The sequence below is a fragment of the Dendrobates tinctorius genome, unplaced genomic scaffold (genome assembly GCF_039654945.1).
Source record: "Dendrobates tinctorius isolate UK_male_01 unplaced genomic scaffold, ASM3965494v1 ptg000197l, whole genome shotgun sequence".
Taxonomy (NCBI): domain Eukaryota; kingdom Metazoa; phylum Chordata; class Amphibia; order Anura; family Dendrobatidae; genus Dendrobates; species Dendrobates tinctorius.
The window spans coordinates 4,970,024-4,983,495 of NW_027361864.1; the positions used below are offsets into that span (position 1 = coordinate 4,970,024).

Genomic DNA, 13,472 nt, shown 5'->3' on the forward strand with positions numbered 1-13,472 from the left:
GGCCTCTGGGCACACTCTTCCTGCGGAGCTGCAGGAGATATCAAGGGAAGATAGCAAGCGGGCTACTCTACTCATACCATAAACCTGGTCTGAACTTGTGTCCAGTACCTGTGGTAAAGTCGACAGCCCGTTGGGCCTTATCCTGTGTGCCTGTTTGTAAATTGTTTTTATGGAATCCGTGACCCCTGGATTTATTAATGACGAGGTTCCAGAAGAGGAAAGCCTGGAGCCAATGGAGGCCTTCGGCCTTGAAGTGTGATGCACCCCACACTCAGCAGTACACCACGACAGGGACACGTGTTACATGTAGGATGCCAGAGCGAGTTGAAGTGAAAGCTCGCCCATGACTACCTCTCCTGGGCATCTTACATATGCAAATGGTGCGTAGCGTGCCCGTTGCATGGCTAAATGTCTCTGTGCATCGTTCCACCCACTTATTTAAACTATTGCAACTTCTATAATGATTGTCAGCACAGGTTTGCCTGGAGTCAGCACTGTATGAAAATAGATTTCCTTTATGTGGTCACTGTCCTTGTGCAGGAGAGCACACGAATAACAATCTCGTTGCAGCTGATATTACAACGCAGGTATACATGAGCGATGTAATCAGCGAGAAAAGAGTAAATTGTGAGCTGTCTTCTGCACTGAGGTCATAAAAGAGAACACAAGCAATATCATCAGTGAGGAAAGAGTGAATTGTGAGCTCTCTTCTGCACTGAAGTCATAGCAGAGAACACAAAGTCAGCAGCGAGGAGAGAGTGATTTGTGAGCTCTTTTCTGCACTGAGATCATAGCAGAGAACACAGTGTCAGAAGCGAGGAGAGAGTAAATTGTGAGCTCTCTTCTGCACTGAAGTCATAGCAGAGAACACAAAGTCAGAAGCGAGGAGAGAGTGATTTGTGAGCTCTCTTCTGCACTGAAGTCATAGCAGAGAACACAAAGTCAGAAGCGAGGAGAGAGTGAATTGTGAGCTCTCTTTTGCACTGAGGTCATAGCAGAGAACACAAGCAATGCCAGAAGCGAGGAGATAGTGATTTGTGTGCTCTTTTCTGCAAAGTGATTACAGGATGGAGATTTATCTTCAGACTGCACTGGCTTTGGGCAAGCCAGCAATGTCAATCAATATAGAATTAGTGGCAGTAACCTAAATAAGTAGGTTAAACGATGAACCAAGCATTTTGTGACTCTATGAATACACTGAGCACCCTCATTTGCAAATTACAAGAAAGTTTCTTGTTGAGGGCTTATGTAGGAACAGGTTTAAAATCAAAAAGAATGATTTTTATTGTTGCTCCATCTCCTACAAAGTTGTGTAATTAGTTTAAAGTGTCAATTTGGGGTGACAGACTCCTATTAACCAATTTACAGTGGGGCTATTTTGTCCGTTCCTGACCAGACACATTTTCGGGTTTTAGCTTAAATACATAATAAGTACTTTAACTTTTTTAATTTGAATATTAAAACAATGTTTGACTCTTTTGCTTGGCACATTGGGCTTAATTTGTATGTCATTTTTATAAATGGAAAGAAAAATAAGGAACATGTGTCTATTTTTCACATTTTTTGTTCTTGACTACCAAGGACTGCTAAACAAAAATTACCTTGCGTTTCCCTTTCCATAGAAATGATTTTCATAAATTGGACAGTTTATTTTATTATGAGAGCAGGGCTAGAGACAGCTATTCATACTGGAAGTAAGTCATTTAGCTTTTTGTTTTACTTAATTTTTTTTTTAAATTTATTTCTCATACTGTACCCCCATAAAATTTTAAAAGACCTGGAGGTGGGAGGGGGTATTTTAACATATTAACAACATATTTTCAGCATCCTGGCTACATAGCAGAGCTGACTGCATTTCCATCTCCTGCTCCTTTTCTTCACTCAGTGAACTGGGTCCGGAGGAGGAAGAACTGTCAGTGTTTCCTAATTTCTAACGAAGTTCAAAGTGCCACACCTAGTGTAATTGAGGTGCAAGTGGAGTCACAGGATGTCATTGAGAATACTCACTGCACACTCAGTTCATCCAAAATTGTAAAGTTTATTAACATAGTGCAAGTTACAGTATATTGAAGAATTCTGTAGCGCTCCTTAATTGTGACTGTAATGATGTTTTGATTTGGCAATTTTTTTTGCAAACTGTCGCTGTAGTAGGAGTAAAGGAATATATCGGTAATGACTAGGTCAGTAATACAAACAGATAAAGAGACACTATGGATTCATACTGTGCACAAATAGATATAAAAAAGGCATATATGGAAAATAACAGTATAAGTACATACAGCGCATAATACTGTATGTATAAAATGGAAAACCTAATGAAAAATGAGATAAAACGGACTATATACAGTATAAAAATCTTCTTAGATATATCTTTCCTTGTTCAATGATCCATCATATAACAGTGATTGTTGTATTTTAAAAGTAAAATCCAGCAACATCACAGATGGAATAAAATCTACAACTCGTCTGCCAAACATGAGTGAGAGGATCACAGCGACGCAGATGCCTGCACTGACTTACACAACAAACACCAGTAAGTATAATGGAATGCTATAAATACTGCTGAATACCTTTATTATGGAATTTCTATATGAAGTATTACTCTTACAAATAGGTAGACATCATTTTTATAAAGAGCTCCCTGATACCAATGCGGTCATGTAATAGTAGCCACTGGGGTAACAAGTCATGACATTTCTTCTCCCCAAAATCTTCATCATCACCTGTGAGTGATATTATTGAGAAGCGGAAGGAGCCACAGTAAGTCAGTCACAAAGTGGAGACCCCGTAACGTTACAGAGCGGGGTCACAACGTGCTGAGGAGCAGAGGGCAGAAAAGTCACCAACGCTCTGCTGACTCCATAACTGACCTCCTCTGGTATTAATGTAAGAGTGGTGGATTGTACTGTCACGTTTCTACTCCTGAAGCCACCAATCGGGTTGTAACAAAATGTGAGTAATGTTATGTGTATTTTATATAACTATTGTCATATTGCAATGTGTAAAGTATAGAGTAAGACATACTGTAGGTTAAGTTTTAGGGCTTAAGGTAGTGACTATAGATAGACTTTGATAAGCATTGCAAGTGCGACATGTTTAGTATAAAGAAAGGTAGTGCTTAGTATTTGTGAGGGACAGATATAGCTAAAGTTTGGGACTAGCCCAAAGTGGGATAGAAAGGCTGCAGTAAAAAAGGGACTGCTTCCTGATAGGCAGTCAGATAGGGAAGTTCTTTCACCAAGGTCAAGTTCAGGGTGCAGTGGGCTGATAGCAAAAGCGAGAACCTATTGTTTGAGGCAGTAGGAGGCCTTACAGAAATTCCCTGCCAACATTTCTGCAACGTGGGGAGCTCAAGGCTGCATACAGGGACAAAGACTGAAGATAGGGCCCATTATGAAGACCCTGCCTTTGGGCTACAGATAAGCTTGTCTTGCTTGGCACAGTGACTGCCACTTGCCGTATAATATGCCTGGTAGGAATGGATCTGTCGGTCCTCCTCAACCCAACCCAAATCAAGTCTGAAATTTGGATTTTAGCTAAGCCTATCAGCTGTAAACCAGAGAATTTGGAGCTACACAGTATCTGCAATGTCAGGTATGAATCCATCTTGAGGTCTCATTTGCTTTTCACCATTAATACTTTTAGGTAATGAGTGGGAGGTCAGTCCCTGGGAGAATTTAACTGAAAGGATCTATGTCGTGGAGGAAGATGGTGAGTCACGTTTTAGATGTTTTTTTTCGTAGCATAAGTTTTTGTGATTTATACAATTTATGGGTTAACTTTTATTAATTTTTTAGTGGAAACATAGTTAAAAAAACAGCAATATCTCAACTGTTTGTTTTTTTTCAATTTTTGTTCCCTTTTGTAGCAATTGATAAAATTTTTAATCAACTGTTAGTTGATACTTTGGTGGCAAATCCAATGATGAATTTCTTTTTTACTGTGAACAATTACCCCTTTATGACATGTGACTTACATGTATGTTACATGGATGCTTCCCACTCCAGACATAGCCGGTGCTGACTGTGTTACACAGGTGACATCTGTCTGCTGCTACTGTGGTCAGAGATTATTCCAATTGTGGGAATTTAATAAACGTCAATAGCGGCCACATCATCAAAGGGGTTAAGCGGAGTACGGTGTCCCCGCTTTGTCAACTGAAAAGTATTGCAATGTACTGTACCAGCAAATTAAGGATTGCAGGTTCAGGTCCTCTAAGATGTAGAAATTTTTTTTTTTTTTTTTAAAACACAACAAAGCTTTCCACCACCCTTTCCTAAATATAAAAATTAAGCATACTTGACATTATTGTGTCAGGAAAGGTACAAATTATTAAACTATCATATATTTTTATCAAGCATAGTGTAAAAAAAAATTGCAGAATTGCTGTTTTTCATTCACCTCACTGAAACGTGGTATAAAATTGAGCAAAAGTTGTACACACCCAATGCTAAAATATAATAGGGCCATTACTCAGTACAGCTTACCCCACAATAAAAAAAAACAAACAAAACAAGTTCTCAAAAAAAGTTATAGATTTTAAAACATGACAAAAGAATAGGGCAGCAAGGTGGCTCAGTAGATAGCACAGTGGTTTACTGGTTAGCACAGTGACTCAGTGAGTAAAATAAATACATTTTTCTTTTAAAAATTTTTTTATAATTTGTAAAATTAGTAAACTGTAAAGAAACAATATACACATGTGGTCAAAATTGTTGGTATCCCTCGTTTAATGACAGAAAAACCGACAATGGTCACAGAAATAACTTGAATCTGACAAAAGTAATAATAAATAAAAAAAAACTATGAAAATGAACAAATAAAGGTCAGACATTGCTTTTCAACCATGCTGTGGCGAATCGCACAGGGAAAGGGGGTGTCGTCTTCACTCATCTTGGGGGAGGGGAGAGAAAGACCCAGTAGGGATCGTCTCTCTGGCGCCACCACTTGCCCCAGGTCAGTCAGGGAACTGCACCGAGGACAAATAGTCACCGGAAAGGCTTCCCTTGTAGGTACAAGTTAATGAGGCGCTCCCAGTGAGGGGGAATATATATCACCAGTCCAGGGTGGGGATATATATATAAACCTCCCGGCCGTCACTGCCAGAGTTCCTCACTAAAACAGTACGGTTTGCTGCCACCAGTTCCTCGATCGAAATAAGCCCCGTCCGACAGTCGGCTTATATCAGGTCAGAAACCAACCCGGGTAGCGTATAATAACCAACAGAGCGTGCGGACATGGGGATTCGTGTATCAAGATAAAAGAGCAGCCCAACATTAATTTTATATTTAATCGCCAAAAAGCACACTAGAAATAAACAGGTATATATTTACATGAACAATATACAGGTATACAGTCAGGAGTGTAGTACAAGGATATTATATAGATAGGTTGCAATTACCGTGTTATGTAGCATGTGACCACAGGAAGGCGCTGATGGATCATAGGTCCAAATCTTAGTTGCGTGGTTTTCCTGGCAGCGCCAGCTAACGGATCCTCCTGCCAGTAGAAAACTAAGCTCAAAATGAGGAGCTGCCACTTATCTCCTAGGCTGTTGCCTCCCACACTCTGCACCAACCCCTGAGCTGGGCTCCCATATCTGAGAGTCTGACATACCAGGCAGAACCATGGATGGCCCATAACTTTCCGCCCGTAGCTCCAAATGGGTCAGCAGCGGTGCCACTGGGTTCCGCTGGATTTTATCTGTGCAGGGAGACGAAATATGCCTACTGTATGTAATTCCTGCTAGCTATGCTTCATAACTCCATAACACAGGGGTCTACAGGTGGCTTCCGTGCACGGGCATGTGGGGGAAGGAATGCCGGTTCCGAGAATGTGCTCGGCTAGGCTCAGAGATATTGAATTCTGTTATTATAGGTCATTTTCCAGATTTAATATCTCAGAGGCTTGCTGTGACCTATGGTGCCACAATGTCTCCATGTGCTTGAGTCAGACAAAGGAATCCAGTTTGACTGTAGCTGCAGGAGAATTCACACCCTTGTGATAATTGGTGAGGACCAGAGCTTCAAAAGGCTTGTCCTTGGAGTTAATTAAAGAAAAACATTGATCCTGGGGAATGAATGCCAAGGGAGGGGGGCTGACTGGTATGAAGCAAGTATTTTTGGGCCAAACTGTATCTTGATGGGGAATTTCATCAGAAATCAAAATGATATCATTTAGATATCATTTTATGATCTCACACATGCTTCCACAGAATTAAAAAAAAATAACTAAAACTCATGAAATAGCCCTGAGCAGAAATGATGGTCCCTTAACTTAATATTTTGTTGCACAACCTTTTGAGGCAATCACTGCAATCAAATGATTCCTGTAACTGTCAATGAGAATTCTGCACCTCTCGACAGGTATTTTGGCTCACTTCTCAAGAGCAAACTGCTCCAGTTGTCTCGTGTTTGAAGGTTGTCTTTTCCAGACGGCATGTTTCAGCTCTTTCCAAAGATGCTCAATTGGATTTAGGTTATGGCTCATAGAAGGCCACTTAAAAATAGTCCAATGTTTTCCTCTTAGCCATTCTTAGGTGTTTTTAGCTGTGTGTTTTGGGTCATTATTCTTTTGCAAGACCCATGACCTACGACTGAGATCAAGCTTTCTGACACTGGGCAGCACATTACTCTTTAGAATCCCTTGATAGTCTTGAGATTTTATTGTACCCTGCACAGATTCTAGACACCATGTGCCAGATGCAGCAAAGCAGCCCCAGAACATAACAGAGCCTCCCCCATGTTTCACAGTAGGGGCAGTGTTCTTTTCTTGTTATGTTTAATTTTTCCATCTGTGAAAATAGAGCTAATGTGCCTTGCCTAAAAGTTCATTTTTTGTCTCATCTGTCCATAGGACATTCTCCTAGAAGCTTTGTCTCATGTCAACATGTAGTTTGGCAAATTCCAGTCTGGCTTTTTTATGTTTTTTTTCTGGTGTCCTCATTGGTTGTCTCCCATAAAGTCCACTTTGGCTCATACAACGATGGATAGTGCGATCTGACACTGATGTTCCTTGAGCTTGAAGTTCACCCTTAACCCCTTCACGACCAATGACATAGGCGTCATGAAAACTGGTACCAATCTGACCAGTGATGCTTATGTGGCGTCATGACTTTAAAGCCCCCCTGCGGGTCAGGTGACCTAGGTCACTGAAAGGTCACCCGACCCGCAGATACAGGGGGCTTTGTACTTCACCATGGGGGGGTGTGGCTTTGCCCCCACATGGCTACGATCGCTCTGATTGGCTGTTAAAAGTGAAACAGCCAATCAGAGCGATAGTAATATTTCATCAATGAAAATTGATGAAATATTACAATCCAGCCAAGTCCGACGCTGCTGTAGCATCGGACATGGCTGGTGACACCGATCCGACCCCCCTCCACCGGTTAACGGGGGCGATCTGCCCCCCGCCACTGAATGACAGCGGCGATGTGCCGCCGCTGTCATCTGCCCCCCCTGCCTTCCCTCCGCTCCCCCCGCCTTCCGATCGCCCCCTCCCACCCCCAGTACTCACCGAGTGCCGCTATGGCTCCCGGTGTCCCGCGGTCCCGGACCAAGGGCGGCGCCATATTGGAAAATGGCGGGCGCATGCACAGTGCGCCCGCCGGCTGCAATTTCCTTTCATTCATTTTGATCACTGTGATAAACTCTCACAGTGATCAAAATAGAATGAAAAGTAAATAAACCCCCCCGATTATCACCCCCATAGACAGGAACAACTAATAAAATAAAGAAATTATTTTTATTTTTATTTTTCCATTAGGGTTAGGGTTGGAAAGAGGGTTAGGGTTGGAACGAGGGTTAGGGTTGGAAAGAGGGTTAGGGTTGGAAAGAGGGTTAGGGATGGAAATAGGGTTAGGGATGGAATTAGGGTTAGGGATGGAATTAGGGTTAGGGTTGGAATTAGGGTTAGGGTTGGAATTAGGGTTGGAATTAGGGTTAGGGTTGGAATTAGGGTTAGGCTTGTGGATAGGGTTGGGATTAGGGTTAGGGTTGGGATTAGGGTTAGGGATGTGTTGGGGTTAGGGCTGTGGTTAGGGGTGTGTTGGGGTTAGGGTTGAAGTTAGAATTGAGGGGTTTCCACTGTTTAGGCACATCAGCGGGTCTCCAAACGTGACATGGTGCAACCATTGATTCCAGCCAATTTTGCGTTCAAAAAGTCAAACAGTGGTTTACCCCAACATATGGGGTATCAGCGTACTCAGGAAAAATTGCACAACAACTTTGGGGGTCTAATTTCTCCTGGTATCCTTGGGAAAATAAAAAATTGGGGGCTAAAAAATTATTTTTGTGGAAAACTTTTTTTTTTTTAATTTTCACGTCTCTGCGTTATAAACTTCTGTGAAGCACTTGGGGGTTGAAAGTGCTCACCAGGCATCTAGATAAGTTCTTTGGGGGATCTAGTTTCCAAAATGGGGTCACTTGTGGGGGGTTTCTATTGTTTAGGCACATCAGGGGCTCTGCAAACGTAACAACGACCGCGGACCATTTAATCAAAGTCTGCATTTCAAAACGTCACTACTTCCATTCCGAGCCCTTACGTGTGCCCAAACAATGGTTCCCCCCCATATATGGGGTACCAGCGTACTCAGGACAAACTGGACAACAACTTTTGGGGTCCAATTTATCCTGGTACCCTTGTGAAAAAAAAATTGCTGGCTAAAAATCATTTTTTTAGGAAAAAAAATTATTTTTTATTTTCACGGCTCTGCGTTATAAACTTCTGTGAAGCACTTGGGGGTTCAAGGTGCTCACCACACATCTAGATAAGTTCCTTGGGGGGTCTAGTTTCCAAAATGGGGTAACTTGTGGGAGTATTCCACAGTTTAGGTACATCAGGGGCTCTGCAAATGTAACATGATCCCTGCAGACCATTCCATCAAAGTCAGCATTTCAAAATGTCACTACTTCCCTTCCGAGCCCCGACGTGTGCCCAAACAGTGGTTCCCCCCACATATGGGGTACCAGCGTACTCAGGACAAACTGGACAACAACTTTTGGGGTCCAATTTATCCTGGTACCCTTGTGAAAATAAAAAATTGTGCACTAAAAATAATTTTTTGAGGAAAAAAAATATTTTTTATTTTCACGGCTCTGCGTTATAAACTTTTGTGAAGCACTTGGGGGTTCAAAGTGCTCACTATGCATCTAGATAAGTTCCTTAGGGAGTCTAGTTTCCAAAATGGGGTCATTTGTGGGGGAGCTCCAATGTTTAGGTACACAGGGGCTCTCCAAACAAGCTAATGATTAGAAGTAATTTGCATTTCAAAAGTCAAATGGCACTCCTTCCCTTCTGAGCCCTGCCGTGCGCCCAAACAGTAGTCCCCCCCACATATGGGGTACCAGCGTACTCAGGACAAACTGGACAACAACTTTCGTGGTCCAATTTCTCCTGTTAGCCTTGTGAAAATTAAAAATAGCGTGCTAAAAAATCGTTTTTGAGGAAAAAATATTTTTTATTTTCACTGCTCTGTGTTATAAACTTTTGTGAAGCACTTGGGGGCTCAAAGTGCTCACCACACATCTAGATAAGTTCCATAAGGGGTCTAGTTTCCAAAATGGGGTCACTTGTGGGGGAGCTCCAATGTTTAGATGCACAGGGGCTCTCTAAATGCGACATGGCGTCCGATAGCGATTGGAGGAAATTTTCTATTCAAAAAGTCAAATGGTGCTCCTTCCCTTCTGGACCCTGCCGTACGCCCAAACAGTGGTTTATGACCACATATGTGGTATCGGTGTACTCAGGAGAAATTGTTCAACAAATTATTTTAGGATCCATTTTATCCTGTTGCCCATGTGAAAATGAAAAAACTGAGGCTAAAAGACAATTTTTGTTGGAAAAATTAAAATGTCAATTTTTTTCTTTCCACGTTGCTTTAGTTCCTGTGAAACACCTGAAGGGTTGATAATCTTCTTGAATGTAGTTTTGAGTAGCTTCAGGGGTGCAGTTTTTAGAATGGTGTGACTTTTGGGTATTCTCTGCCATATAGACCCCTCAAAGTGACTTCAAATGTGAGGTGGTCCCTAAAAAAAAATGGTTTTGTAAATTTTGCTGTAAAAATAAGAAATCGCTGGTCAACTTTTAACCCTTATAACTTCCTAACAAAAAATATTTTTCTTCCAAAATTGTGCTGATGTAAAGTAGACATGTGGGAAATGTTATTTAGTAACTATTTTGTGTCACATAACTCTCTGGTTTAACAGAATAAAAATTCAAAATTTGAAAATTGCAAAATTTTCTATATTTTTGCCAAATTTCTGATTTTTTTCACAAATAAACGCAAAAATTATCGACCTAAATTTACCACTAACATGAAGCCCAATATGTCACGAAAAAACATTCTCAGAATTGCTAGGAACCGATGAAGCGTTCCTGAGTTATTACCTCATAAAGGGACACTGGTCAGAATTGCAAAAAATGGCCTGGTCATTAAGGTCAAAATAGGCTTGGTCATGAAGGGGTTAATCTGTTTAGAAGTTATTCTGGGCTCTTTTGTTACCATTCGTATTATCCGTCTCTTTGATTTGTCATCAATTTTCCTCCTGCGGCCACGTCCAGGGAAGTTGGCTACAGTCCCATGGAGCTTAAATTTCAGAATAATATGTGCAACTGTAGTCACAGGAACATCAAGCTGCTTGGAGATGGTCTTATAACTTTTACCTTTAACATGTTTGTCTATAATTTTGTTTCTAATCTCCTGAGACAACTCTTTCCTTCGCTTCCTCCGGTCCATGCTGAGTGTGATACACACCATGTCACCAAACAGCACAGTGAGTATCTGTAGCCCTCTATACAGGCCACTCACTGATTCCAAGATTGTAGACACCTGTGATGCTAATTAGTGGACACACCATGATTTAACATGTCCCTTTCATCACATTATTTTCTGTCCAGGCCAATTTCATGAGTTTTATTTATTTTTTATAATTCTGTGGAAGCATGGTTGTAAAGCAATGTCTGACTTCCATTTGTTCAGCTACAAAAAAAAGTAAAACTTGTAATTTTTTGCCACACTTTGACTACAGTAAAAATGTAACCCCGAAACCAATGGCAGAATTACTTTTTTCCCTTTCTTAATCCGACCCCAGAAATAATGGTTTCCTGTATTTCAGCACATAATATGCTACAATAAACTGTGCCATTAACAACTGACACTTGTCCAGCAAAAAAATCCTCACTACACTATGTCCCCCCCCTAAAAAAAGATGTCTCTTAAACGGCATAGATTAAAAAAAAAAACACCCTTAAGAAAAGTGGCCAGCCATGTACCAAATTTCCATAAAGTCTACATATCGTAAAGCTTGTTTGGTCAATTGAAATTTTTAGCTTACTGAGGACTGATTATTAAAGGGGGTTTTCCAAGGACCCCTGGCTGCAGTTTGTTTAAAAAAGCAAACTGTTTGAATCACCCTCCACCGGTCCAGCACTGAGTTTCTGCTGCTGCTCTCGAAGTTTGTATCTGTCTGCAGAACTGAAGTCATCTCGACAGCACTGCATGTGTCATGGCAGCAGTGACCCGATCCGTGGCCCTGGGCGCCCAAGTAATGGGGGAATGTAGTTAAGGGAATGGAATAGTTTGTGACGCCACCTGTGGTGTTTGGCAAGCAAGATGTTAAGCCAACTGTCATGGGAAGCCTAGGTAACTTAGGCTGAAACCCCGGAGCCCCTGCAGTGTCCCTCAGACTAGGGGAAACCCTGTCTGTCCCTCAACCCAGGGTTTACACTGAAGGTGTGCCTGCCTGGGCCTCCACCCTGTCCTTGTCTCCTGTCCAGCCCTAAGCTGAACCCACCACCCTCCACCCAGTGAGGAGACCAAACACCAGACCCCACAAATAAGTATGGACAGGGATAACTGAAACGCACCACACCGCGTACACACAGGGGAATACAGTAATGTGCAAGGGAAACCAAATAATACAACACAGGGAGGCAAAATGGCAACAATGGAATATACTACACCAGCAACCGTATGCTCCTTAGACCACCACTCCAGACCGGTATCGCTTAGCACAAGGCAAGAGCTATAGTCGGCGACGCCCATAGTCACACAGGGCAATTTAAAGACAGAGGGCGTGGCTAAACCCTCAGCCAGAATGACAACCTGGTTAACCCAATCCAAGCCGGATCAGAAGACCAACCAGTGCCGCTGAGAACCATGTGGTAGGATGGGGTATTACCGCTGTCTGCCGGACACCCTGGTGCGAACAGTGTCCGACATGACAGTACCCCGCCTTCTACGAGGGACCCCAGGAACCTCACAATGTCGAGGACCCGGCTTGTCCGGATGGTGGCGATGAAACACTGTAATCAGTCGGTCCGCATGTATGTCCGAGGCCAGTGGACCAGGTACTGTAGAGTGCGACGCACTAACCGAGAGACAACCACCTTGGACACCTCAAACTCCAACGTGCCATCCACCAAGACGGGAGGTGGTGGCACGGGAGAAACATCAACAGCACCCATGACTTTCTTAAGTAACGCCTTGTGAAACACATTATGTATCTTGTATACGGCAGGTAACTCTAAACGAAATGCAACAGGGTTGATAATTGCGGAGATCCTAAATGGACCAATGAACCTGGGCCCCAACTTAAGCGATGGTATTTTGAGTTTGATGTTCCTTGTAGACAACCACACCCAATCACCCACACACAGGTCCGGACCAGGCACACGTCTACCGTCAGCCACACGTTTATACCTAGAACCTACATTCAGCAAGCGCTGCTTTACTCTCCTCCAAACGGATGACAATTGTGCTCCCAACTGGTCCTCCTCAGGGACGCCCGCAGAGCTCCCTTGGCGCAAGGTACAGAATTGGGGATGTTGACCATAAACACAAAAGAAAGGAGATTCCCCAGACGATTCCTGATAATGATTGTTTATCGCGAATTCAGCCAGAGGAAGAAACGCCGACCACTCTTCCTGATTGTCAGACACAAAACAGCGTAAGTATTGTTCCAGGTTTTGGTTCATACGCTCAGTCTGCCCATTCGACTGAGGATGGAAAGCCGATGAATGAGACAATTTAATCCCTAGGCGTGAACAAAAAGCTCTCCAAAATTTTGCCACAAATTGTGTACCTCTATCAGATACAATGTCAGACGGGAGTCCATGAAGTCTGACCACCTCGCGAATAAATACCTGAGCAAGGGTCTTCGCATTGGGCAAAGATGGCAAAGCAACGAAATGCGACATTTTAGAGAACCGATCAACTATTACCAGAATGACCGTATTCCCAGCCGAGGAGGGCAAATCCGTAATGAAATCCATGGAAATCTCAGTCCATGGCTTACTGGGCACAAGGAGAGGATGCAATGTGCCAGCAGGACGGGAGCGTGGTGTCTTGGCCCGTGCGCACGTGGTACAGGCTGACACATATGAGGCCACGTCCTGCCGGATTTTGGGCCACCAAAAACGACGTGATACAAGTTCCAGAGTGCCCTTAACTCCTGGGTGACCCGCCAGGACAG

At 42.8% G+C, this 13,472-nt stretch overlaps 1 protein-coding gene across 2 annotated transcripts in view; it reads left to right on the forward strand.

Moving 5' to 3' along the window:
- Positions 1–13,472, forward strand: part of LOC141056388 (uncharacterized) — a 93,407-nt gene that overhangs the window by 41,432 nt on the left and 38,503 nt on the right. For both annotated transcript variants that reach the window (XM_073553168.1, XM_073553167.1), the window contains exons 3-4: positions 2,423–2,533; positions 3,646–3,711. In XM_073553168.1, coding sequence (XP_073409269.1) covers positions 2,423–2,533; positions 3,646–3,711 — 177 coding nt within the window. The remainder of the gene's footprint in view (positions 1–2,422; positions 2,534–3,645; positions 3,712–13,472) is intronic.